At 49.1% G+C, this 25,017-nt stretch overlaps 1 protein-coding gene across 2 annotated transcripts in view; it reads right to left on the bottom strand.

Annotated features, from left to right (window-relative positions):
* The window catches only part of PNISR (PNN interacting serine and arginine rich protein), a 272,254-nt gene that overhangs the window by 145,462 nt on the left and 101,775 nt on the right, over positions 1 to 25,017 (bottom strand). For both annotated transcript variants that reach the window (XM_086926623.1, XM_086926624.1), the window contains exons 4-5: positions 19,237 to 19,460; positions 11,576 to 11,768 (exon numbers count right to left, since the gene is read on the bottom strand). In XM_086926623.1, the coding sequence (XP_086782749.1) occupies positions 11,576 to 11,768; positions 19,237 to 19,460 (417 nt within the window). The remainder of the gene's footprint in view (positions 1 to 11,575; positions 11,769 to 19,236; positions 19,461 to 25,017) is intronic.

Below are 25,017 nucleotides of genomic sequence, written 5' to 3'. Positions count from 1 at the left end.
TACCTAGAACCACATGCTATGGTTGAAAAAGACGACTTATGTTGCATATCTAGACAAATGAGGAAACTTGGCAGATATTCCCAATATGAGTTCATTGATGGTCTGCACACATGTTTACAAGTCAATAAGCAATTGATTCACAGTTGTGGTGAAACCGGTACCTCCAGCAAAATTGAGGTAAAAAAACATCTGAAGCTTGTTATTATGATTAGCCAATACAAATTGCAACCAAGATGACCTCTTGTCTCCTAGATCACCAGTGTGAAATGAAGGGGTCGAGAGGTCCTAGGAGAAATTATGAAATCCGTATTTGAAGGAGGCATGGGTACGTATGACAGTCATAATTTTGGGTTTCACATATACTAGTGCTGAGCAACTGGCTGGAAGTAAGCCATATCGAATATGCTACTTACCAGTATGCATCTGTTCTTGGCGTGTAGGGCTGCTGACATTCATATCTGTGCATAGATCGCCGCCTAGTGTTGGGTCCGGATGATTGCACATTGTTGTCCTGGAAGTCTTCGAAGTATCACGAGATAGGTGGCTCCTCCCCTGGACTACAGTGCGCATGGGCATCGACTCCATCCTCAGATTGTTTTTTTCCGCCATTGGGTTTGGATGTCTTTGAATTCCCTCTTGTCGGAATCGATAGAAAACTTTCCTAAGACCAAAAGGTCTTTAGCCTAATACGTGGTATAGGCTTGCGTTCGGTCTTAGTTCTTCCAGCTCGGTTCCGAGCCGGATTCCTTCACCCGCGTGCTTTGACGCGGGAGGCCCAGTCGACGCTTCAGACCCTATCGACCGTTCGTCATGGACCGTAGTCCATTTAAGAAATGTCCCGTCTGCAACTCGAAGTATCCCCACATCGACGTCCACCCGGTGTGCAACAAGTGTCTGTCGCCGAACCACGATGAAGCCAAGTGTATGGCTTGTTCACGCTTCAGGTCCAAGAAGACGCTTAAGCTTCGACGAGCTGCGCGCCAGGAGGCCCAGCATGCTGCACCGGCGCCTGTGGACATCTTCGATGCAGGGGATGTCGAGGAAGAATCTATCCAGGACATTAGTGAGTCGAACCCCGCTTCGTACGTCGAATACGACTACGGCGCGGACGCAGAGATGTTTTAGCTATTGTGGCCAAGATGGAGTGAAACTAAGTGAAAGATGACCATGCTATAAGTATGTGTGAATTCTGCAGCTGCTACAGCCGCCTGGGAGGAGGGTGGGCGATATGAATGTCAGCAGCCCTACATGCCAAGAACAGATGCATACTGGTAAGTAGCATATTCGGTTCGAGGCATGTGGGCTGCTGAATTCATATCTGTGCATAGAATACATAGCAGTCCCTCCATTAACGGCGGCCGCCCGTGCCAGCTGCAGCAGTTTGGAAAAGTGTTTTTAGAACAGCCTGCCCTACAGCTGCCTGCTGTTTGGAGTGCACATCAACACAATAATGCTTTGTAAATGTGTGTGTGGTAGACCATGTGGCTGCTCTACATAGGTCTTCCAAAGGAATATTTCCAAGGAAAGCCATGGAGGCCCCCAACTTTCTAGTGGAGTGGGCCCTTGGTGGAATGGTGAGAGTACGCTTGGCTTTCAGATAGCAGATCTGAATACATTTAACGATCCACCTAGCTATACCAGCTTTGGAAATGGGATTACCTTTGTGTTGTGGTGCAAAGGCAACAAAGAGCTGTTTAGTTTTCCGAAAATCCTTGGTCCTATCGATGTAATACATCAGGGCCCTCTTGACGTCAAGGGTGTGGAGTATCCGCTCCGCCAATGACTCAGGATTTTGGAAGAAAACAGGCAATTCAATAGTCTGGTTAATATGGAATTGAGACACAACCGTAGGAAGGAATTTAGGGTTAGTGCGAAGCACCATCCTGTTAGAATGAATTTGAATAAATAGCTCTTGGATAGTTAGTGCTTGGAGTTCACTAACCCGTCGTAGCGATGTAATTGCTATGAGGAAAGCCACTTTCCATGTCAAGAATTGAATCTCGCAGGAATGCAGTGGTTCAAAGGGAGGACCCATCAGCCAGGTGAGGACCACATTGAGGTTCCACTCCGGAGCTGGTGGAGTCCGTGGAGGAATGACTCGTTTGAGTCCCTCTAGAAAGGCCTTAATGGCAAGCACCCTGAAAAGTGAGAGGTGCTGCCTGTTCTGGAGATAAGCGGCCATTGCGGATAGATGTATGCGAATGGAAGCATAGGCCAGATTACATTTGTACAAATGGAAAAGATAACAAATGATGTTCTGAATAGATGCATCTAGCGGGTTAATTTTGTGTCCTGCACAATAAATGACAAACCGCTTCCATTGCGCCGCATAGCATGCTCTGGTGGTGGGCTTTCTTGCCTCCTTGACAATTTCCATACAGTCAAGAGGTAAGTTGAGGTAGCCAAACTCTAAGACCTCAGAAGCCAGATCGCCAGGTTGAGCTGTTGCGGATCTGGATGCTGAATGTCGCCATGGCTCTGCGTCAGAAGGTTGGGTGTGAGGCGTAGCCTTTGATGCGGTACCACGGACAGTTCCAGAAACGTGGTGTACCATGGCTGGCGAGCCCACGCTGGAGCAACCAGGATGAGAGTCATCGAGTGCTGCCTGAGCTTGCGTGCCACCAGCGGTATCAGAGGTGCTGGGGGAAAAGCGTACGCAAATTTGCCTGACCAGTTCATCCATATCGCATTGCCCTGCGACTGTGGGTTTGGGAACCTGGCGGCGAAGCTTTGGCATTTTGCGTTCTTCCTTGTGGCGAACAGGTCTATCTCTGGATGACCCCACCTTTGGAAGTACGGTTGGAGTACTGATGGATGTATCTCCCACTCGTGCATTTGGTGGCTGTACCTGCTAAGCAGGTCCGCCATTTGATTGTCCTTGCCCGGGAGGTGTTCCGCCATGAGGAAGATGTTCCTCTGAATGGCCCACTTCCACATGCTCTGAGCCAGATGAGACAGCTGCGGAGAGTGTGTTACTCCCTGCTTTTGAATGTAGTACATGGCCGTCATGTTGTCCGTCCGGATCAACACAACCTTGTTGCACAGATGTACTTTGAAGGCTTTGAGTGCCATGAAGATCGCCATCAGTTCCAGAACATTGATGTGCATCTTCTGTTGCTGATGCGTCCATAGTCCCTGCACAGTGTAATGGAGTACATGAGCTCCCCATCCCTGGAGAGAAGCGTCCGTCGTCAGGATGATCTGTGGCAAAGGCTCTTGGAACGGTCGTCCCTAGCAAAGGTTTTGTGGATTCCACCAATGCAGAGAGTCGTATGCCCGACCGCTCACCAACACTAGGTCTTTCAACTGCCCGTGAGCCTGAGTCCACTGACGTAGTAAGCACTCCTGAAGCGGGCGCATATGTATTCTCGCGTGCGGTACTATGGAGATGCAGGAGGCCATCATGCCTATCAACTGCATGAACACTTTTGCTGGAAGCGAGTGTTGAGGTCTGAACTTCTGTATCAGCGATTGAATGCTGCTGACCCTCACTGAATTTGGCTGTGCTGTGGCTGCCAGAGTGTCTATGGTCGCACCCAGATACTGCCGTATGTGGGCGGGTTGGAGGTGGGATTTTGGGTAATTCAGTGAGAATCCCAGATCGTGCAGGAGGTGAATGGTGTGGGACACGTGGGCGGCACACTGCTGGGCTGACTTTGCCTGGATGAGCCAGTCGTCCAGATAAGGGTAGACATGGATATTTTGTCTCCTGAGGTGCGCCGCCACTGTCGCCAGGCACTTTGTGAACACCCTGGATGCTGTGGTGACACCGAAAGGCAAAACCTTGAACTGGTAGTGCTGGTTTTGTATGGTGAACCTGAGGTACTTCCTGTGTGAAGGGTGCAGTGGAATGTGAAAGTACGCATCCTTCAGGTCTAAAATTGCGAGAAAATCCCCCTGACTGAGCAACGGGAGCACTTGCTGCAGGGTTAGCATATGGAAGTGCTCCGACAGGATGTAGTAGTTGAGTGGCCTGAGGTCCAGGATGGGCCTGAGGGACCCGTCCTTTTTTGGTATTAAGAAGTACAGGGAGTAGACCCCTGTGCCTCTTTCCTGCACTGGCACAAGCTCTATTGCTCCTTTTGCAGCATGACAGTGACTTCCTGCTGCAATAAGTGCAAGTGCTCGTCGGACATAGGACGGTGTCTTGGGGGTATGTTGGGTGGAGTGGACGTTAACTCCAGACAATAACCGTATTGCACAAGTTTTGTGACCCACCTGTCTGTGGTGATGGTTTTCCAGACTGGCAGGAACTGCTGTAGTCTCCCCCCGACCGGTGTTGTGTGGTCGGGGGGCAGTGACAAGGCGCCACTGTTTGTTGGTGGCAGAGGATCTGGAGTTGTTGTTTCCACGACCTCTGCCCTTGGCGCTGTTATCACGATATCCACCTCGACTTTTGTTGGTGTACGTGGATTGAGTGTTGCCCTTGTAGTACTGCGTGGACTGGGAGAGCTGGCCTCTGGAAACGCCTCTAGTGCTTGAGCGACGAAAAGACCCACCCCGAAACTGCTGGGACTGTAAGGCACCCATGGATTTAGCAGTTTCCGTGTCCTTTTTAATTTTTTCTAGGGTGGTGTCAACCTCCGGGCCAAACAGGTGATCTGGATTCACTGTTTGATTAAGGATGGTGGTTTGGATTTCCGGCTTAAATCCAGAGATTCTGAGCCAGGCATGTCGTCGTAGCATAACACTGGTGTTGACAGCCCTGGCTGCGGTATCAGCCGCGTCCAGAGCGCACTTAATCGAAGCATTAGAGATCAGCTTCCCTTCCTGAATAAGCATCTCAGCCGCCTCCTTGTATTCATCAGGCAGGTGCTGCAACAGGGTCTCCAGTGTGTCATAGTGTGCCCTGTCATAGCACGCTAGAAGCGCTTGTGTGTTTGAAATGCGCCAGATGTTGGCTGCCTGTGCTGCTACCCTCTTCTCCGATGCCTCAAAGACTTTGGATTCTTTGTCTGGGGGAGGAGCATCACCCGTAGTCTCAGAATTAGCCCTCTTCCGGGCATTCAAGACAAGGGAGTCCAGAGGCAACTGTCCTTTGATGTAGGGAGGATCAGTAGGCGCTGACTTGTATTTCTTCTCAATCCTAGGGTTTATCACCCTCGCCCTGGTAGGTTCTTTAAAGATCTCGCTAGCATGTTTTAAAACACCTTTCAGCATAGGCAGAGTCTTAACAGTTCTTTCTGAGACTAAGAAGGTATCAAAAAGGAAGTCGACATCAACAGGGTCAGCATGGAGCTGGAAGTTGTGATTGTTAGCTGCCCGTTCAATGAGGGCATTGAAAGCTGCAGAGTCCTCTGTAGGAGACGTTTTTGCAGAAAATAGCTGAGGGTCTTGACCTGCTTGAGGATCACCTGGGTCAGCACCAGCAGCCCAGGGTTCGTTGGTATCCTCAGGGTCTGTATAGACAGGATAACTGTATTCGTCCTCATCATCTCCCTCTCCAGCGTCCACATCAGAATAAGTGGGCGAAACATCATGAGTCTGAGGGGATATTGGTTCCACCAAGACGGGAGTGGAAGCAGAGTCCTTCTTTTTCTTGAGAGGGATCTTGTAGGACTCCATGGGGCGTTCAGGGGCGATTTTCCTCTTGTGGAGGGAAAGCTTGCCTGTTTCGGCATCAATGAAGTGTTCTTGATGCTCGTCCATTGAAGGTCGTCGGGGCTGTGGGACAGGGACCACCGTTGACGACTTCGGCGCTGAGGAGACCTTTTCGGGAACGCTGGCGACCGCCTTAGGAGCGAAAGCCTTCGGCGCCGTCTTCGGCGGCAACGTAAAGTGGATGGGCGTTGACGCCTTATGTGGTTTCTCCACCGGTTTCGGAGGCGGAGGATCCTTCGGACCGACCGATAAGGTCCTGTCCCCGATGCGCTGAAGAGCGTCCGTCACCTTCTTGGTGAACGCGGCGGATGGACGCGCCGGTTCGATGGAATCCTTCGAGGCCTCCACTGGAGTCGGCTCACCGGGTGCGCCGCTTTTGGCCCGGTCCTGTTGACGCGGGGTCACGAGAACCTTCGGGTCATCCAGACGTTTCTTCGGGTCACTGAGAGCTTTCTTCGGGTCGCCGAGAGCTTTCTTCGGGTCGCCAAGGCCTTTGCCGGTGTCGACCGTCTTCGGCGCCGACGCGCTCGTCTCGACCACCTTGACTTTAGTCTTCGGCGCGGCAGACTTCGTCTCGACTCCCTTGACTTGAGCCTTCGGCTCGACAGCACCCTTCGGTTTCTTCGGCGCCGAGGGCTCCGAGGCCTTGGAGCCGACCAGAACGATGCTCACTTTCGGTTTCGAGGACGGCACCTGCGCAGTTTCTTGAGTCGAGACCGTAGGTTTCACTTTTGGTTTCGATTTGCCAGGGTGTGGCTCAACAGCAATGTCCGTGGCCGAGCCCAGAGGCGGGGCCGTAGAACCCATGGTAAGATCTTGGGTAAGGCCCGAAGGCGATCCCTCGACCTGAGCCTTAATAATTGGCACGGCCCCAGAGTCAGTTTGAGGAAGCTCTTCGTCCGAGCTATCCTCCATGGCCCCGAGGGCCCCGTCGTCCCCTACCTCGTCGACGACTTCCTCGCCTTGAACATCTCTGCGTCCGCGTCGTAGTCTTATTCGACGTACGAAGCGGGGTTCGACTCCCTAATGTCCTGGATAGATTCTTCCTCGACATCCCCTGCATCGAAGATGTCCACAGGCGCCGGTGCAGCATGCTGGGCCTCCTGGCGCGCAGCTCGTCGAAGCTTAAGCGTCTTCTTGGACCTGAAGCGTGAACAAGCAATACACTTGGCTTCATCGTGGTCCGGCGACAGACACTTGTTGCACACCGGGTGGACGTCGATGTGGGGATACTTCGAGTTGCAGACGGGACATTTCTTAAATGGACTACGGTCCATGACGAACGGTCGATAGGGTCTGAAGCGTCGACTGGGCCTCCCGCGTCAAAGCACGCGGGTGAAGGAATCCGGCTCGGAACCGAGCTGGAAGAACTAAGACCGAACGCAAGCCTATACCACGTATTAGGCTAAAGACCTTTTGGTCTTAGGAAAGTTTTCTATCGATTCCGACAAGAGGGAATTCAAAGACATCCAAACCCAATGGCGGAAAAAAACAATCTGAGGATGGAGTCGATGCCCATGCGCACTGTAGTCCAGGGGAGGAGCCACCTATCTCGTGATACTTCGAAGACTGTTCCAGGACAATAATGTGCAATCATCCGGACCCAACACTAGGCGGCGGTCTATGCACAGATATGAATTCACCAGCCCACATGCCTTGAACCCATGGTTTGAACTATAATCAATGGCGGTCTCATATACACTCCACATGCTAAATGGGGCTGTCTTCCTGATCATCATTCTTACGCCACAACGACAGTGTCCATCACTTGGGATAAGGCCCAAAGTAGGGTCAATTGGACAGGTACAATGATGGGAGAAGTCCTCCCCTCACAAAGTGGAACATGACTTCTACAGGTTACCACCCTGGAGGAATTTCAGAATTCCCTTAAAGTGAACACATAGGTTTCTCTAGGTTGAAGGGTGTTTGCAATCAGTACATCTAGAGGTCATTCACTGACTAGCGGATTAATTTGTACCTATACACAACTCAATTTTACAAATACCAGAAATTTTGACAACCAAGCCTCCTGCCCCTACCTTACATCAAAGATGTGGTTATGGCCCCAGCGTCAAATCCCACAGAGGTCAACTCGTAACAGGTAAACTCAACACCATAATAACTAAGATTACAAAACTCTAGTGTTAACTCCCTCAATGGGTCCAACCAGCTGTTGGGGGTTAGGGTAGCAGATGTGAAGACACTGTCTAATAAGGGTTTGCAGGACGCTTTGCTAGCATCAAGAAAGGCCAATGTTTGTCTTTGATATGTTCTGTTATGTTATTAAAGCTTCTAAAGTGCGCTTTTATGCAAGAGTGTCCTGGCGCTGAGCACTGTCTGACCGGTTTCCATGGGAGCAGAGGCTTTTTCAGAGAACAGCCATGTCTTTAACCCATTCCTTAAAGAAAGCTGCTCAGTGGAATTCTCAGCGGCACCAGTAGGTTTTTCCAAGCTTTTGCGGCACCGACTATCTTTGAATGACAATGTATTTTGCAACAAAAAGTACACTACAAGAATGAAATTGTGGAAACTGAATAGAGAGCACATGTGCTGTCTGACTGAACATGGAGATCTTCCCCGCACCACTTATGGATGCACAATAATGCAAATTATACTGCTATTGTAATGTCCATTAAATGATAACAGATGCTTTTACACAGCATAAGGCCTTCAACCGGGTTCCAAATTCCACAAAGCCATCCCTTATATACCCAGTTGTTTTAAACAAACAAGTTCTTTATGCTCTGTTCTTAGCTTATTGTAGCTATTGTTAGGCCTGAACAAAACAAGTAGATGAAAAAAAGCTTACAGTCACCAGTACTCCAATGGAATAAGCCACATTTTTACGGACAAAAACTATTAAAATTATGACCACTGCATACAGTAGCACAAAGAATTTGCGCTGGCTTGCAAAGTATGGTCAAGAGCTCAGGTTGGCTAGGATATTAGTTAACATGAACTACAGACACAAATAAACAAGCATTTACAATGCAATGGTCTCGGCATTATTAAAGGTAGAGCTATTGGCATTGCTCATGACTTTTTTAAAATCATAAATAAATGGCAATGTCATTTACACTGCCAATAGCTTAATCGTTAAATAAATGGCATTGTCATTTACAAGGCCAATAGCTTAATCGCTCGCATATGCATGACCTATTGCATTTACACCCACACAGAGCCACCCACACACACACATACAGAGCCACCCACACAGAGTCATTCACATAGAGCCACCCACACACACAGAGCCACCTACACAGAGCCACCCTCACACAGACAGAGCCACCCACACATAGAGCCACCTACAAAACAAGACAAGGCATCACAAGGATAGGGGTTCAAGTTGTCCACGAAAAAAAATCCCTAGACTGAAGAAGCTACTTGCTTGCCTCAAGGATTATGCTTTAAAGTTCTATCCCTATGTAGGCATTGTTTGTGCTCTAGACGTATTCTACTTTACATTACTGAGACCAAATATAGTATTATAAGTAAACTCTTAACTTTTTATGTGTTGTTTATCTCCTAAAACCATGATAGCCTTTGACTTCTAATCCCAATGAGTTTTGTTGGTCATATTTTCTGTTATATTTTTGGAACTTTAACTTTTCTTTCATTATTACAGTTGGCTAGTTAGCGTATGATTGAGGGGGAGATGTGTTGTAACCTGCCTCTGCCCCTTTAACTCTGATGTAACGTGTAGAGTCTTGGGGGCTTCAGATGGAACTGTGGGGTGCCCAGAAGAACCAGGGATGAATTGTTGGTGACTTGCTTATCCAGAGGAGGTTGTGCCATCTGTGGTGGATGCAATTTCACAGTGGGAGTGAACTCTCCTAACAATATTTCGGTTTAAAATTATGTGGTACCGAAAGTAATATTTCATTTTTCACCTGAGAACCTCTCTACCGCTGTGGAGCACACAAAATCAGAGCCCTTTTCCAGTACACACTCGCAAAAGCAGCTACAATTGGTGACCACACAGTCCATCAGAGATGCGCTTAGCAGGCTATAGGCCATCTGAAATAAGTTATCGCCAGTAAGAACTGAGCACTCGCTCAACCCAATTGTCCCCTCACAAGCGCTTTTCCTCCAGTAACTCATTTGGTCCCAACCGTCTTGCTAAGTTAATGGACACCTCATTTACCAGATCTTGTCCTCCCCACCACTGCACAGCCATTCTTGATCCTCTTTCCACAAACCTGTATCCGATTTATATCTCTTAGTTCACTCCATGCCCCCAAACTACTAATTGTCTGATTTAGCTGTTACGGTCCCTTTCTTCAATCTGCTCTTCCCTGCCCGTACAATCATACTGTTAAGGCCCCTGAAATGATGCGATCACTAGTGTCTTCACCCTACCCGAGGTCACGCCACTCTAGTGTGCTTCTTGATGTCCTTACTTACGTCACCTCTGATTGTTGCCTTACTGCTGCCTTCCCTGACCCCTTTCCCTAATCCTGCTTTTAGCCGCACTTGTCTGTTCCTTGTCCTTGCAAATTCATCTTCTGTGTCATAGTAACGTTGCCTGGTCTCTTCCCCTGCTCAGTTAGTTGCCATCCTAACTTGCTTCGCTTACCTGCTTCTTGCCACCCGAACTGTTATCCTAACCTGCTTAGTGGCACCCGCGCCTGAGTTAGTGTTTGCACTCTTATCTTTTCCTTAATCCCTTCATCCTTGTTTATCACGAAGGTACCCGAGGCATAAAATATAAAATGTTAACATGTTTTACTCGTTTCGAACGAGTGCCTCTAAATCCCTCTGATTAGATCCACTTTTTTTGAGCTGGTAAAAATGTGTGTATAATGAGACCAGCGTAACATACTGCCTGCTATTGACCAGCATGCTTGCCAGCTCATTCCTATATGGGGCTTGTCGAAATGTTTTCATTTATATTCATCATCCATAAATTCGAATGAGATGACGATTTCTTCAAACCAATATTGCACTCCAGTGAAGTATTCTTCCTCCACTACTTCTCAGAGCTACCATTCTGACAGGTATGCTGGAACCCTCCGAATGACAATTCTTATGTGGGCAATGAGCCTGTTTAATGTAGACAACATACACTTTTGAATGGAGCATTAGGGTGGGGGTATTTGCATGGTCCGCTTGTACACGTTAATAAGAAGGTTGCCTTTGACAGGGCGGGGCCGCGTCCGGACCGGAAGAGGAGGCAGACGGAGCAAAAGCGTCTCACGGCTCCTATGAGCGGTGGAGAGCCCCGGGGCCACCAGCAGAAGCAAGTGTTGCGGGCTACCTTGACCAAGAGGGAGCCCCGGGAATGGAGCTGGCGTGCTGAGAGCGGAGTCCCCCGAGATTGGCCCGGTAAGTTGAAAAGGGCAGGGGGGGAGGGGGTCGGGGGGGGGGGTGCTCGGCACACTTGTGTGTGTGCTCGTGTGTGTATGTCGGGGGGGGGGTGCTCGGCACACTTGTGTGTGTGCTCGTGTGTGTATGTACGTGTGCGACGGCGCGGGGGGGGGGCTTGGTGCACTTGTGTGTGTGTGCGTGTGTGTGTCTGTATGTATGTGCCTGCGTGCATGGGCGCTCGTGTGTGTGTCTGTGTGAATGCGTAGACAGCAGCTGGCCACAGCGCGCTCGTACTTGTGCGCGTGACAGTTTGAAATCGCCTCCAAGGCGATGCGCGCGGCCAGGATTGTCTCCTGGAAAGCAGACACGGCAACAATAGGTTCTCGGCGAGAACGCGCTTCCGCGCGCTTAGCCGAGACCTAAAAATGAAATGAAAGAGAAGACATCTAAAAAAAGCTGTACAAGGTTTTAATTTAAAAATAAAGCCAAGCAATGTTGACTAAATGATTAAATTGTGTAATATGGATTATGCTAACAATTTCCTTTGTTTTTGTATTAACCCTTCAATGCAACAACATACCAAACATGGACCTCAATGATGCATAAAAGAAATTTAAAAAATGCAATGAAAAATATACTTATAGAAAAATAAATTATTTAAACATACCAATTTGGGGAGGCGGCTCTGGTGGCTTCACGGGTACTGGAACAGGTGAACGCTGGCGATCCCTAAATGAGGTCCTTTCTCTGCGATTTTGTTGCGGTGCTGGAGTTACTGGGGGAGCTGGTGGCACTGGAGGTCCAGGTTGCCAGTAAGGAGGATGAAAGCCTCCCTGCGGTGGGCCAAAAGAAGCACCATGCTAAAAGAGGAGATCATTATTATTTTTTTTCCATCAATACAAATGCTTTCACTTTTCATCAATTATTTATGAATGAGCAAGTTACTTACCTTCGCTAAAGCATTTTCTGGTGGATATTCTATCTAACTAGAGATTCCTCACAATATCCCCAGACATCAGATTGGATCTGGAAGGTTTTAACAAAAATGCTCCCACACACCGGCAGGTGGTGCCGTGTGGCTCCACACTGGCTTTGTTCCACCCAGGAAAGGACGATGGAGCCACATACAAATGCCACCTGTGTGTCAACGTTAGTTTCCTTATTGAATCTCTGCGGCCTCGGACATGGAGCCCAACAATATTCAGATGTACCAGTGCGCTGATCTAAAATGTGGAACTTTTTAAAGTGACCGTTTCACAGAACAGGGTGGTGGGAGGGTAGTGATTAATGAACAAGTTACTTACCTTCGGTAACGATATATCTGTAAGAAACATTAGTTAGTGTTAGATTCCTTACCTTAGAATATCCCCAGGCGTCAGTCTGGATCCGGAAACTTTTGCGTAGCAGTACCCCTGCGCGTCGGTAGGCGTCGTCTGCAGGCGTCCCCTGCGGCTCCGCGTCCGTCGTCGGCGTCGTGCGCCATGATGACGTCGCTGGAGTATATAGACGCCGCCTCCGCGCGCTGACGTCAGTTCTTTGTACACAGCTTTTCCGCGCCAGGAGACGCAGAGCCATGAGAGAACCAACACTGGTGCCATGTAAAACTAGGGCCCTGAAAGGGATGTCCTTAACCCTAGGTATCAGTTCGCAGAACGGGGAGGATGGGTGGGTTCGGTAAGGAATCTAACACTAACTAATGTTTCTTACAGATATATCGTTACCGAAGGTAAGTAACTTGTTCATCTGAAAGAAACACGTTAGTGTTAGATTCCTTACCTTAGAATAGATACCCCAGCAATACCAACCCCGGTGGTGGGTCTGCGAACCAATACATTCCTACACCAGAAAGTCCTGGAGGACAGAACGGCCAAAGAAGCCATCCCTCCGGACTTGACTGTCCAGGCAGTAGTGCCTCGCGAAAGTGTGCAGCGAGGCCCACGTAGCCGCCTGGCAAATGTCCTGCAAAGGGACTCCCCGGCCCAAGGCAGTAGTAGCCGCCGTGGCCCGAGTGGAATGGGCCCTTAGCCCAACAGTAGGCTCCTTTCGAGCCAAAGAGTAGCACGCTTTGATGCAGAGAACGACCCATCGAGAGATGGTCCGTTTATGGACCGCCCGTCCCTTCTTCGCACCCACGTAGCCAACAAACAGTTGGTCATCCACCCGGAACTGGCGTGTGCAATCCATATAAAATGAAAGCGCACGTTTTGGGTCCAGACGATGGAGCCGCTCTTCATCCTTTGAAGGATGCGGAGGCGAGAAGAAGGAAGGGAGGGTGATGGACTGCCCGATGTGAAAGGCCGAAACAACCTTGGGCAGGAAAGAAGGTCTAGTCCTCAGAACCACCTTGTCAGGATGAATGGACAAGAAAGGAGGTTTGACAGAAAGAGCCTGGAGCTCACTCACCCTCCTGGCAGAGGTGATGGCAACCAGGAAAGCCGTCTTTAAAGTCAGGAGACGGAGAGGGCAAGAATGAAGGGGCTCAAAGGGAGCACACATCAGAAAGGTCAGAACCAGGTTGAAATCCCACTGAATAAAAAGTTGCCCCGATGATGAAGCATGACACCAAGGGGCCTGTTGGTGTGTGAGGGGCATTTAAACAACACTGTGTGTTCCCCATCACTCTAGGGATCACTATCACTCTGAGTGGATTCCACTTTGTTTATTCATATGACCCGGGAGACTGAATCCACTGACTCTCTCTCTCCCCCCTCCTGTTAAAATTTGAAATCCCACTGAGGCATCACAAACGGAACAGGTGGAAACATGTGAGTGATGCCCTTCAAGAATCGAGTTACAATCGGGGATTTGAACAAAGAAGGCTGATCAGGAAGCCTTAAAAAGGCTGAAAGGGCAGAAAGGTAGCCCTTGATAGTGCCCAGAGCAGAGCCCTGCTGGGCAAGAGAGAGAAGAAACAGAAGAACCTCGGAAAGAGGGGCAGAGAGTGGATCCACAGCCTTTGCTGTGCACCATGCCACAAATCTGTTCCACCGACAGGCGTATACCGACTTAGTGGAGGGACGCCTGGCTGCCAGAATTACATCACAGACTTCAGGAGGCAAGTCAAATGGCCTCAACTGCCGCCGCTCAATCTCCAAGCATGGAGGTGGAGACTGGACAGGTTCGGGTGGAGAACCGTCCCCTGCTGCTGCGACAGAAGGTCCTCCTGAAGGGGCAGGCGGATCGGGGGACCGACTGACATGCTGAGTAGCTCGGGATACCAGTACCTTCGAGCCCTGTCGTGCCAAGCACTCCTGAAGCGGACGCATGTGTAGCCTCGCGTGAGGGACTATGAAGATGCAGGAGGCCATCATGCCTATCAGCTGCATAAATACTTGCGCTGGGAGTGAGTGTTGGGGTCTGAATTTCTGAATCAGCAATTGCATGCTGTTGATTCTTGCGGAGTTTGGCTGTGCTGTTGCTGCCAGAGTGTTTATTTTCGCTCCTAGGTACTGTTGTACATGTGCGGGTTGAAGATGAGATTTTGGGTAATTCAATGAAAATCCTAGACTGTGTAGGAGGTGAATCGTGCGGGACATGTGGCTGGCACATTGCTGGGCTGACTTTGCTTGGATAAGCCAGTCGTCCAGATAAGGATAGACATGGATGTGTTGTCTCCGAAGGTGCGCAGCTACTGTCGCCAAGCACTTGGTAAACACTCTGGATGCTGTAGTGACCCCGATAGGCAGGACCTTGAACTGGTAATGCTGGTTGTTTATGGTGAACCTGAGATATTTCCTGTGTCCTGGGTGAATTGGAATGTGGAAATATGCGTCCTTCAGGTCTAGGGTTGCTAGGAAATCTCCCTGACTGAGCAATGGTAGAACTTGCTGCAAAGTGAGCATGTGAAAATGTTCTGACAAGATGCATTGGTTCAGGGGTCTGAGGTCTAGAATGGGCCCAAGAGACCCATCCTTCTTTGGGATTAAGAAGTACAGTGAGTACACACATGTACCCTGTTGTTCTAAAGGCACAAGTTCTATGGCCCCTTTTTGCAGCATGCAGATGACTTCTTGCTGCAATAAGTGCATGTGCTCTGGGAACATAGGATGGTGCCTTGGGGGTATGTTGAGTGGAGGTTAGTTCTAGGCAATAGCCGTATTGGATAAGTTGTCTCACCCACCTGTCTCTGGTAATGCCTTCCCAGACTGGCAGGAACTGCTGAAGTCTTCCCCCGACCGGTGTTATATGGTCTGGGGGCAGTGACAAGACGTCACTGTTTATTGGTGGCGGAGGATCTGGCATTATTATATCCTCGTCCTCTGCCTTTGGTGCTGTTCCCACGGTATCCACCCCTATTGTTTTTGTTATAGGTGGTCTGTGTGCCTCCTTTGTTGTATTGGGCTTGCTGTGATGCTTGACCTCTAGAGGCTCCCCTGTTACCGGAGCGACGAAAGGAACCGCCCCATAACTGCTGTGACCGCAGAGCTACCATGGATTTGGCTGTCTCGGTGTCTTTCTTAATTTTTTCTAGGGTCGTGTCTACATCGGGACCAAATAGAAAGTCAGGGTTAATCGGCTGATTGAGTAAAGTTGTTTGGATCTCTGGCTTGAAACCAGAGATGCGTAGCCAGGCATGCCTTCTGAGCATCACACTTATGTTGATGGCCCTAGCTGCTGTGTCTGCTGCATCTAGCGCACATTTAATGGATGCATTTGAAATCAGCTTCCCCTCCTGTATTAGCATTTCTGCTCCCTCCTTATAAGCATCAGGCAGGTGTTATAGTAGCTGCTCTAACGTGTCGTAATGAGCCCTATCATATCCGGCTAATAGGGCCTGTGTATTTAAGATTCTCCAAATATTTGCCGCTTGAGCCGCTACTCGTTTGCCAGAAGCTTCCAAGATTTTGGATTCTTTGTCCGGAGGAGGAGCATCACCACTTGTTTGAGAGTTCGCTCTCTTACGAGCATTAGCCACTACTAAGGAGTCCAATGGGAGCTGGCCTTTGATATACGTCGGGTCTACAGGCGCAGGCCTGTATTTCCTTTCAATTCTTGGGTTCACAACCCTTGCCCTTATGGTTTCTTTGAAAATGTCACCAGCGTGTTTAAGGACACCCTTTAGCATAGACAATGTCTTTACTGATCTTTCTGAAGTTGAGAAAGTGTCAAACCAAAAGTCTTCCTCTACCGGGTCAGCGTGCATTTCTACATCATGGTTATTGGCTGCCCTTTCAATCAATGCGTTAAACGCAGCTGTATCTTCAGTAGGCGAGGTTTTGACTGTATAGGACTGAGTGTCAGGCATGGTGTGTGGCTCAACAGGGTCAGTCCAGGGTTGAGACTCCTCTTGATCTGTGTCAATAGGATAATTAAATTCTTCCTCATTGTATCCTTCCCCCACATCCTCATTGGTACGTGTGGGAGAATAGGTGTATTCCTGTCCATAGGACTCTACAGGTTCAAAAAGAACAGGTGAGGTGGCTCAGTCCCTCTTCTTTTTGAGTGGGATCTTGTATGACTCCATAGGATTCTCTGGAATGATCTTTCTTTTATAAATAGTGAGTCTGCCAGAATCCGAGTCGATTAATAGTTTTGACTGATTATCATAGGAGGGCGCTTGGAACACAACGTCCTCTTCTATGGGCTGAATTCCTAAGGCTACTGACACCTTCTTGGCTGTGGCGGTGCTTTTTTGTGGCTCGAACGCCTTAGGTCGTGCGGTCGGGGGCAGTCCGTACTTTATAGGTGGCGTAAGCATCGGAGACGGACTGACCACCTTCGAGGGTGGCGCCGTCTTCGATCCGACCGACTTCGTCTTATCACTAGTTTGTTTGTGGCCTTGTGTCGACTCGAGCTCTTGGTGAGCAGCAGGCACGCTCTTCTGCTTCGACTTGACATGCTCTTTTGGGTCGATTGTGGTCTTCGACTCGAAGGCCTTGACCACCAGTGGCTTGGAGGCTGGAAGCTTCGGATCGAGAGTCTTCTGAGCCTTGAGTCCTTTGTTCGTGTCGCCATCTTTGGACGTCGACAGTGCGACGTGCTTGACCTTAGATACAGGCTTTGGCGCCCCAATCTTCGGGCCGACACCCCCTTGTGACTCCCGAAGGGTTGATGACACTTTTAAATTTGATTGGATCCGATGAATCCGAAGTCGTCGATCCGAGGACTGTCTTTAGCAGTTTCGGTTTCGATTTAGCGTCTGTTGGTTTCGGTTTCGATTTTACCGCTGATTGTGGTTGATCGACCGACGGTTCCTTAGAAATATTCTTAGCCGGGCCTTGACGCGGGGCTATAGAATGTGGATTAAGATCTTGGCTAAGGCCTTCCGGCAATGCCTCAACCCGAGCCTTTGAAAGTACAGTGTCATTATCGGGCCCCGCAACTGCGGTTGGGCCTTGCTCATCGCTCGAGTCGCCATCAATGGCTCCGATGGCCTGTGCGTCGTCTCCTACCTCGACGACTTCTTCATCATGGACGTAGTCTTCTTCTTCGTCCTCATTATAGTTAGAGTTCTGCTCCGACGCAGCATCCGACTGTTGTTCAGGATCCTCTTCATCGACGCCCTCGTCGTCTTCAGCCTTGAAGATGTTCTCCGGGTCGGGCGCCGTTTTCCGCGCCGACTGTTTCGCGGCGTGTCGAAGCCGAAGTGTTTTCTTCGACCTGAACCAAGAACAGGCCATGCAGCTGGCCTCGTCGTGGTCCGTGGATAAGCATTTATTGCACACCGGGTGCACATCGATGTGAGGGTATTTAGAGTTGCAAAAGGGGCATCGTTTGAACGGGCTCCGTTCCATCGTCGATGGGGCCTTTGGTGTCTAGAAAGGCAAGCGCCCTTCTACGTCCGGCTCGAAGAACTGGAACAAGTATGTGGCACCGAACGAAAGACAATACCTACGCCCGAAGGCCTTTTGGCCTTGTGAAAAAGTGTTTTATATCGATTCCGAACTTGAGTTAAGAAAGTACATCTGAACCCAATGGCGGATAAAAACAATCTGAGGATGGAGAGGATGCCCATGCGCACTGTAGTCCAGGGGAGGAGCCATCTATCTCGTGATACTTTGAAGACTCTTCCAGGACAACAATGTGCAATCATCCGGACCCAACACTAGGCGGCGATCTATGCACAGATATGAATTCAGCAGCCCACATGCCTCGAACACAAGTATAACATTTGCAGAAAAATATAAAATGGAGGTTAGATTGGATGGAGATGCCATCACATGGCAAACTGGAAGTTCGTTGATTTAGTACAGCCCTGATGGGAGGCCCAGCATACAAGGGATCAGGTTTAATCTGAATCTCAAGAGTACATATCGGTGTCCGGGATTTGTCACAGACACCAGATATAAATTTGCTTCCCCAAGGGCATGTGGAAGGCTCAAATATAATGCCACCATGGTTTTATTACAGTTTAATGCGTATCTCATTATCCCTGTGCTCTTTCACACCAAATTGGATGTCCGCTTTAGGGGTATTCATACAAGTGGATCAGAAAATAGGGATTCAAATTCCAACTTTGAGAGGGTAACCTTAACATATCGCAGCCATGGAACCTGAAGTGCCTGTTCAAGGGATAAAGAGCCTATAATATTTTTGGGGGTAAGTTACACTGTTTACCTGGTCCAACTTGAGTGCCAAAGTAGGACCGGGGCTATGAATATTAAGTCGGATACAAATGCGACATTCAGCTCTTGGTGCATGTTTTAGTTAGAGCAGCCTTTCGGGAGAAAAAATAACTTTTTTTAAAAAGCCATCTTCTTTCTGCTGCAAAAGCTCAGTTCTAGTTATACCCCAAATACCTGCTCCATATATAGTGGAAGCAATAGCTTAAGCGTAATACATCTTTTTAATTGGTTCCAAAGGCTTAGTACCCAGCTTTTTTGAAAATGAACTTATAGCCATGGAGCTCTTTTCTAGCGCATTGAATCTGTTTTCTATCATATTTGTCCAGGACCCTGAACTATTTAAAAGTACACCCAGATATCAGAAGGTCTTAGTTATTTCAATTTTCCGAGTAGCAATAAAAAACTATGGTAATTTCTTTGGCTGTTTCCCCACTATTAAGACGGAATATGCTACTTACCAGTATGCATCTGTTCTTGGCATGTAGGGCTGCTGACATTCATATCTGTGCATAGATCGCCGCCTAGATCTAATGCAGCCATAAATGACACATAATTGTTTATTTGTTTTTTCAGGGCTAAACCTGTCCTAGCGACCAATACAGCGTCGTCAGCATATAGCAAGATAGGAATCTGTTTCTTCTTTACCATGGGCACATCATTACATTTGACAGAATCACTAGAATTGTGACCTCTGTATGGGAATAGTTAAAGTAAGCTGAAAAATGAAGCAATAAATAGCCATAAAATCAGAAATTCCGCTCACCTGGTAATCAAACTGGTTCATTGGTGCCATTCCAAAATTATCAGGAGGGCCTCCGAAACTGTGATTGTTCTGATTGAACATGTGTCTACTTTCAGGTGCAAAGTCCCCGCTGTCCTGGCTGTTGCTGTCTTCAGATATAGGTACATGGTCCATTGGACCAGGAACAGGAGGTATCCACTGCTGCTCAGGAGGAGGATGAGGGGGCTGGTGGTGCATTTCCCACTCTGTACAAAGAAAGGCAATCCATGAAAATGACACAAACATCACCAAAATCATCAACTGTTAATTTGCAAAATAAAATGATGCCCTAGCAAGTGGCACAGCTTCTGGCTTATAAATCAACAATTTCATTTTACATAGTGGACATGTTGCCAATTCCATTGGAAAGAACATCTTTCTGGCACCTGGGAATCTATGTCACACACACAGGATAAATGGCACAAACTTGAAACCAACAAAATGATTCTCAAACTGAAATAAATCCAGTCCTTTCCATAGGTTATTACACCAGTCACTCGCCATTAGAGTAGTATTGCTAAAAATTATAATTTTAGCTACGTGTTTGCATTTATACCAATGCTCTTTGTATGCTATGCCTGGTTCAGTGTTTGAGGAATTAAACGGCATACTATCATTGCCACTCTGGACAGGGTACAGAAGAACAAGTTACTTACCTTCGGTAAACCTTTTATGGGTGGATACAGTATCTGCCTGTGGATTCCTCACCATTTGAACTACCCCTGCGACAGCATTCCACGGAAACTTTTTCTTAGCTCTCCCACGTCGACAAGAACGTCACAATGGCACGGCTCCACTCGCGACTCCGTATGACGTCACTGGAGCCATAAGAAGACCTCGTCGGCATGCTGACGTCCGTTCCATTCATTTTTTCTGTGTCTTCAAGGCGAACGGGAGGACCGACAACATAATTGAAGAATACAATACATACACTAATACAAACAGTATATAGCTACAAAGGAAAAGCTAAAGAAACAAAACATTTCCTACCAACCAAAAGTATGGCAAGCAAAAGACATAAGAAAACAACCATGTCAAACAATGAAAACTTTTTCGTTATACGAAGGGGGACAACGGGGAGAAGGGTGGGTCAGTGAGGAATCCACAGGCAGATACTGTATCCACCAGAAAAACTGTTACAGAAGGTAAGTAACTTTTTCTTCTGATGGATACATCTGCCTGTGGATTCTTCACCTTTTGAATTGAATCCACCTACTCATACCAAAAAGTCCTGCAACACCGAATGTGCAAAATGGCCATCCCTCCTCACCTCAGAATCGAAGCAATAATGCTTAGCGAAAGTGTGGAGGGAGAACCATGTTGCAGCCTTACAAATGTCCACTACAGGAACACCTCTAGCCAAAGCAGATGTGGTAGACTTTTCTCTAGTACAATGAGCTCTGATACCTTCAGGAGGCTCTTTCTTGGCCAGGGCGTAGCATATCTTGATGCACAAGATGATCCACCTGGATAACGTTCTCTTGTGGACAGCTTTGCCCTTCATCTTTCCAACAAAGCCAACGAAGAGCTGGTCGTTCAACCTTGAGTCCTTGGTTCTTTCCAGGTAGGAACTGACCGCCCTATTAGGGTCCAGGCGGTGAAGTCTCTCCTCCTCCCTGGAAGGGTGAGAGGGGGGATAGAAGGTAGGGAATGTAATAAACTGTCCCAGGTGGAAAGGAGAAACCACCTTAGGCAGGAAAGCAGCCCTGGACATAAGAACCATCTTGTCTGTATGGATAGTAGTGAAAGAGGGCTTAGAAGTAAGAGCATGCAGCTCACTCACCCTCCTGGCCAAGGTAAAAGCCACCAGAAAAATAGTCTTAAAAGAAAGCAGCCCCAACAGACAACTATGAAGGAGCTCAAAATGAAACGCATCAGAAATGTAAGAACTAAATTCAAATCCCACTGAGGCATTATGGAGTGGGAGAAAACCTATTGGTGAGGCCCTTAATGAACCTCATAACAATGGGGGACTTAACCTCTTCGCTGCGGCGGCAATTCCGCCGCAGCGCTAGGGGGGAGGGGGAGCCGCGCGGCGCTCCCATGCTCGTGACGGAGCTGCTCCGTAACGAGCCTCGGGGGCGCTGTGCTTGTGACTTACCTTCGGTAACGATGAACAAGTTACTTACCTTCGGTAACGCTTTTTCTGGTAGATACTATATCTGCCTGTGGATTCCTCACCTTGTGAATATCCCCCTTGCGTCAGCAACGTTCGGAAATTTTTCTTCGTAGCACGCCGTCGTGGGCGACGTCACAGGAGCACGGCATCGCGCGCGACTCCGTCTGACGTCACCGACCCCATAATAGGCCCACGCCGGCGTGATGACGTCAGTTCCGCCCTTTTTTCCGTGCCTTCGAGGCACACGGACGGACCAACGATAGCAAATATGCAAATATACAGTGTACACAGTACAAATAGAACCAAAACAATACAACAGTATTATAATCATATATACAGAAAGACCAGGTATAGCAGAGTAGACAAACGGGGAGGCGGGTGGGTCAGTGAGGAATCCACAGGCAGATATAGTATCTACCAGAAAAAGCGTTACCGAAGGTAAGTAACTTGTTCTTCTGATAGATACATCTGCCGTGTGGATTCCTCACCTTGTGAATAGATTCCCACAGCAGTCCCCACTCCCGGAGGAGGGTGTCCACTCTGCTACACCAGGAAGTCTTGGAGGACAGAACGCGCGAAGTGGCCATCCCTCCTCACCTCGGTATCTAAGCAGTAATGCTTCGCGAAAGTGTGGAGGGAGGCCCAAGTCGCGGCCCTGCAAATATCCTCAACAGGCACACCCCTAGACAAAGCAGATGTTGCAGACTTTGCTCTAGTTGAATGAGCTCTAATACCCTCAGGAGGGTCCTTACCCGCAAGGGAGTAGCAGATCTTGATGCACAGGATTATCCATCTGGAAAGAGTGCGCTTGTGCACCGCTCTGCCCTTCTTGCAGCCAGCAAAGCCAACAAACAGCTGGTCGTCCATCCGGAAGTCCTTAGTCCTGTCCAGATAGAAGGACACCGCCCGCTTAGGGTCCAGGCGATGCAGTCTCTCTTCCTCCTTAGACGGGTGAGGGGGAGGATAGAAGGTAGGAAGGGTAATGGACTGCCCAAGATGGAAAGGAGTCACCACCTTAGGCAGAAAAGCAGCCCTGGTCCTAAGAACCATCCTTTCTGCATGAATGGTCAGGAACGGGGGTTTGGAACTTAGAGCTTGAAGCTCACTTACCCTCCTTGCCGAGGTGATTGCAACGAGGAAAATAGTTTTAAAAGAGAGAAGCCTCAATGGACACTTGTGCAAGGGTTCGAAGGGAGAACCCATTAAAAAGGTCAGCACAAGATTCAAATCCCACTGAGGAATAATAAAAGGGGTAGGAGGAAACATATTCACAAGACCCCTCAAGAATCTCACAACCACCGGAGACTTAAAGAGAGAAGGCTGATCCGGCAAACAAAGAAACGCCGATAAGGCCGAAAGATAGCCCTTGACCGTGGACACAGCCAAACCTTGCCGCGCCAGATAAAGGGCAAACTGTAAAATATTAGACAAATGAGCCCTCAAAGGGTCAATATCCCTCTCCCTGCACCAAGAAACAAATTTTGTCCACCTATAGGAGTAAATGGACTTAGTGGTGTCACGCCTGGCAGAGAGAATGACATCCACCACCTCGTGCGGGAGAGAAAAAGAACTCAAGTTGCCCCGTTCAATCTCCAGGCATGAAGGTGTAATGTCTGGAGGCGGGGGTGTAGAACCTGCCCCTCCAACTGAGAGAGGAGGTCTGCCCTGTGAGGGAGACGGAGCGGCTGGTGAGAGGATAGGTGGAGTAGGTCCGAATACCACACCCTTCTCGGCCAATCCGGGGCGACCAAAATGACTTGGGCCCGGTCTTGACGAATCTTCCTCAGAACCTGAGGAATCAAAGGTATGGGGGGAAACGCGTAAAGGAGTCGATCTCCCCAACTCAACTGAAACGCGTCCCCCAAAGCTCCTTGCATCGGATACTGGAGACTGCAGAATGAAGGGCAGTGAGCATTCTCGCGAGTGGCGAAAAGATCCACCCGAGGAGTCCCCCACATCCGAAAGATGTCGAGAACAACCTCCGGGTGAAGCCTCCACTCGTGGTCGGCAGAAAACTGCCGACTGAGACTGTCCGCACGCACGTTCAGAACCCCGGCCAGATGATTCGCCACCAGACAAATCTGATGGTCCTGAACCCAGGACCAGAGACGCAGAGCCTCTCTGCAGAGACACTGCGACCCTACTCCTCCCTGCTTGTTGATGTACCACATCGCAGTCGTGTTGTCCGTTAGGACCTGGACCGAACGACCGCGAAGGGAAGGGAGGAAGGCCTTGAGCGCCAAACGTATCGCCCTCAATTCCAGAAGGTTGATGTGAAACAACCTTTCTTCCGGAGACCAAAGACCCTTGATCTCCAGGTCCCCCAGATGAGCACCCCACCCGAGAGTGGATGCATCCGATATCACTGTGGCCACTGATGGAGGTAGCTGAAAAGGCTTTCCCTGTGACAGATTGCCTTCCACGCCCCACCAGGACAGGTCCGCTGCAGTTTCTCTGGAGATCCTCACAGACTCCCTGAGATCTCCGTTGTGCTGATACCACTGCCTGCGGAGGCACCACTGGAGCGCCCTCATGTGCCAGCGTGCATGACTGACCAACAGAATGCAAGAAGCCATCAGACCGAGCAGACGAAGGACCTTCAGGACTGGAACGACCGCACCAGGGTAAAACAAAGGAATCATATCCTGTATGTCGCGAATCCTTTGAGGTGGAGGGAATGCACGACATACAGACGTGTCCAGTACTGCACCTATGAACAGGTTGCGCTGGGAGGGCACCAGGTGAGATTTGGGTACGTTTATCGAAAAACCCAACCTGTGTAACAACTGAGTTGTCTCCTGCAGATGATGGAGCACCATCTCCGGCGACTCTGCTTTGACCAGCCAGTCGTCTAGATAAGGGAATACAGGAATTCCTGACCTCCTGAGATGCGCCGCCACCACTGCCATCACCTTGGTGAAAACTCGAGGCGCAGTAGTAAGTCCAAACGGGAGGACCGCAAACTGATAGTGCTGCGATCCCACCGTAAAACGGAGATACTTCCTGTGCGACTTCAGGATTGGGATGTGAAAATACGCATCCTGCAAGTCGATCGACACCATCCAGTCTTCTTCCATCAGCGCCAGAAGAACCTGAGCAAGGGTGAGCATTTTGAACTTCTCCTGTTTGAGATAGAGGTTCAAAATCCTGAGATCCAGGATAGGCCGAAGCCTGCCATCCTTCTTGGGAATCAAGAAATACCGGGAGTAGCACCCTTGACCCCTCTCCTGCTCTGGAACCACCTCTATCGCTCCCTTTCGAAACAGAGCCAGGACTTCCTCCTGCAGGAGAAGCAGGTGGTCCTCCGAGCAATAACCTTGGCAAGGAGGGTAATTGGGAGGGAACTCCTGAAAAGGAAGTGCATACCCATTCTCTACGAGATTGAGAACCCAAAGATCTGATGTAACCGATTCCCAATCTCGTAGAAAGTGAGTAAGCCGACCCCCTACTGGCCCTACATGATCCAGAATGGTGGATCTAGGGCTGCTTTGCTGATGCGGGTGGGGGTTGGGCATTATTGGAGGAAGTGGAGGAAGAGGAGACTTGACGTCCACGACCACGACCCCTCTGTCTACCTCTATAGGACTTGTATAGAGGGTTCTGCTGCTGCTGCTGTTGTTGGCCCTGCTTGAAGGGACGAAAAG

Source organism: Lissotriton vulgaris, chromosome 6 (genome assembly GCF_964263255.1).
Source record: "Lissotriton vulgaris chromosome 6, aLisVul1.2, whole genome shotgun sequence".
Taxonomy (NCBI): Eukaryota; Metazoa; Chordata; class Amphibia; order Caudata; family Salamandridae; genus Lissotriton; species Lissotriton vulgaris.
The sequence above is the reverse complement of the archived record's forward strand: the minus strand, read 5'-3'. Positions and strand labels throughout refer to the sequence as shown.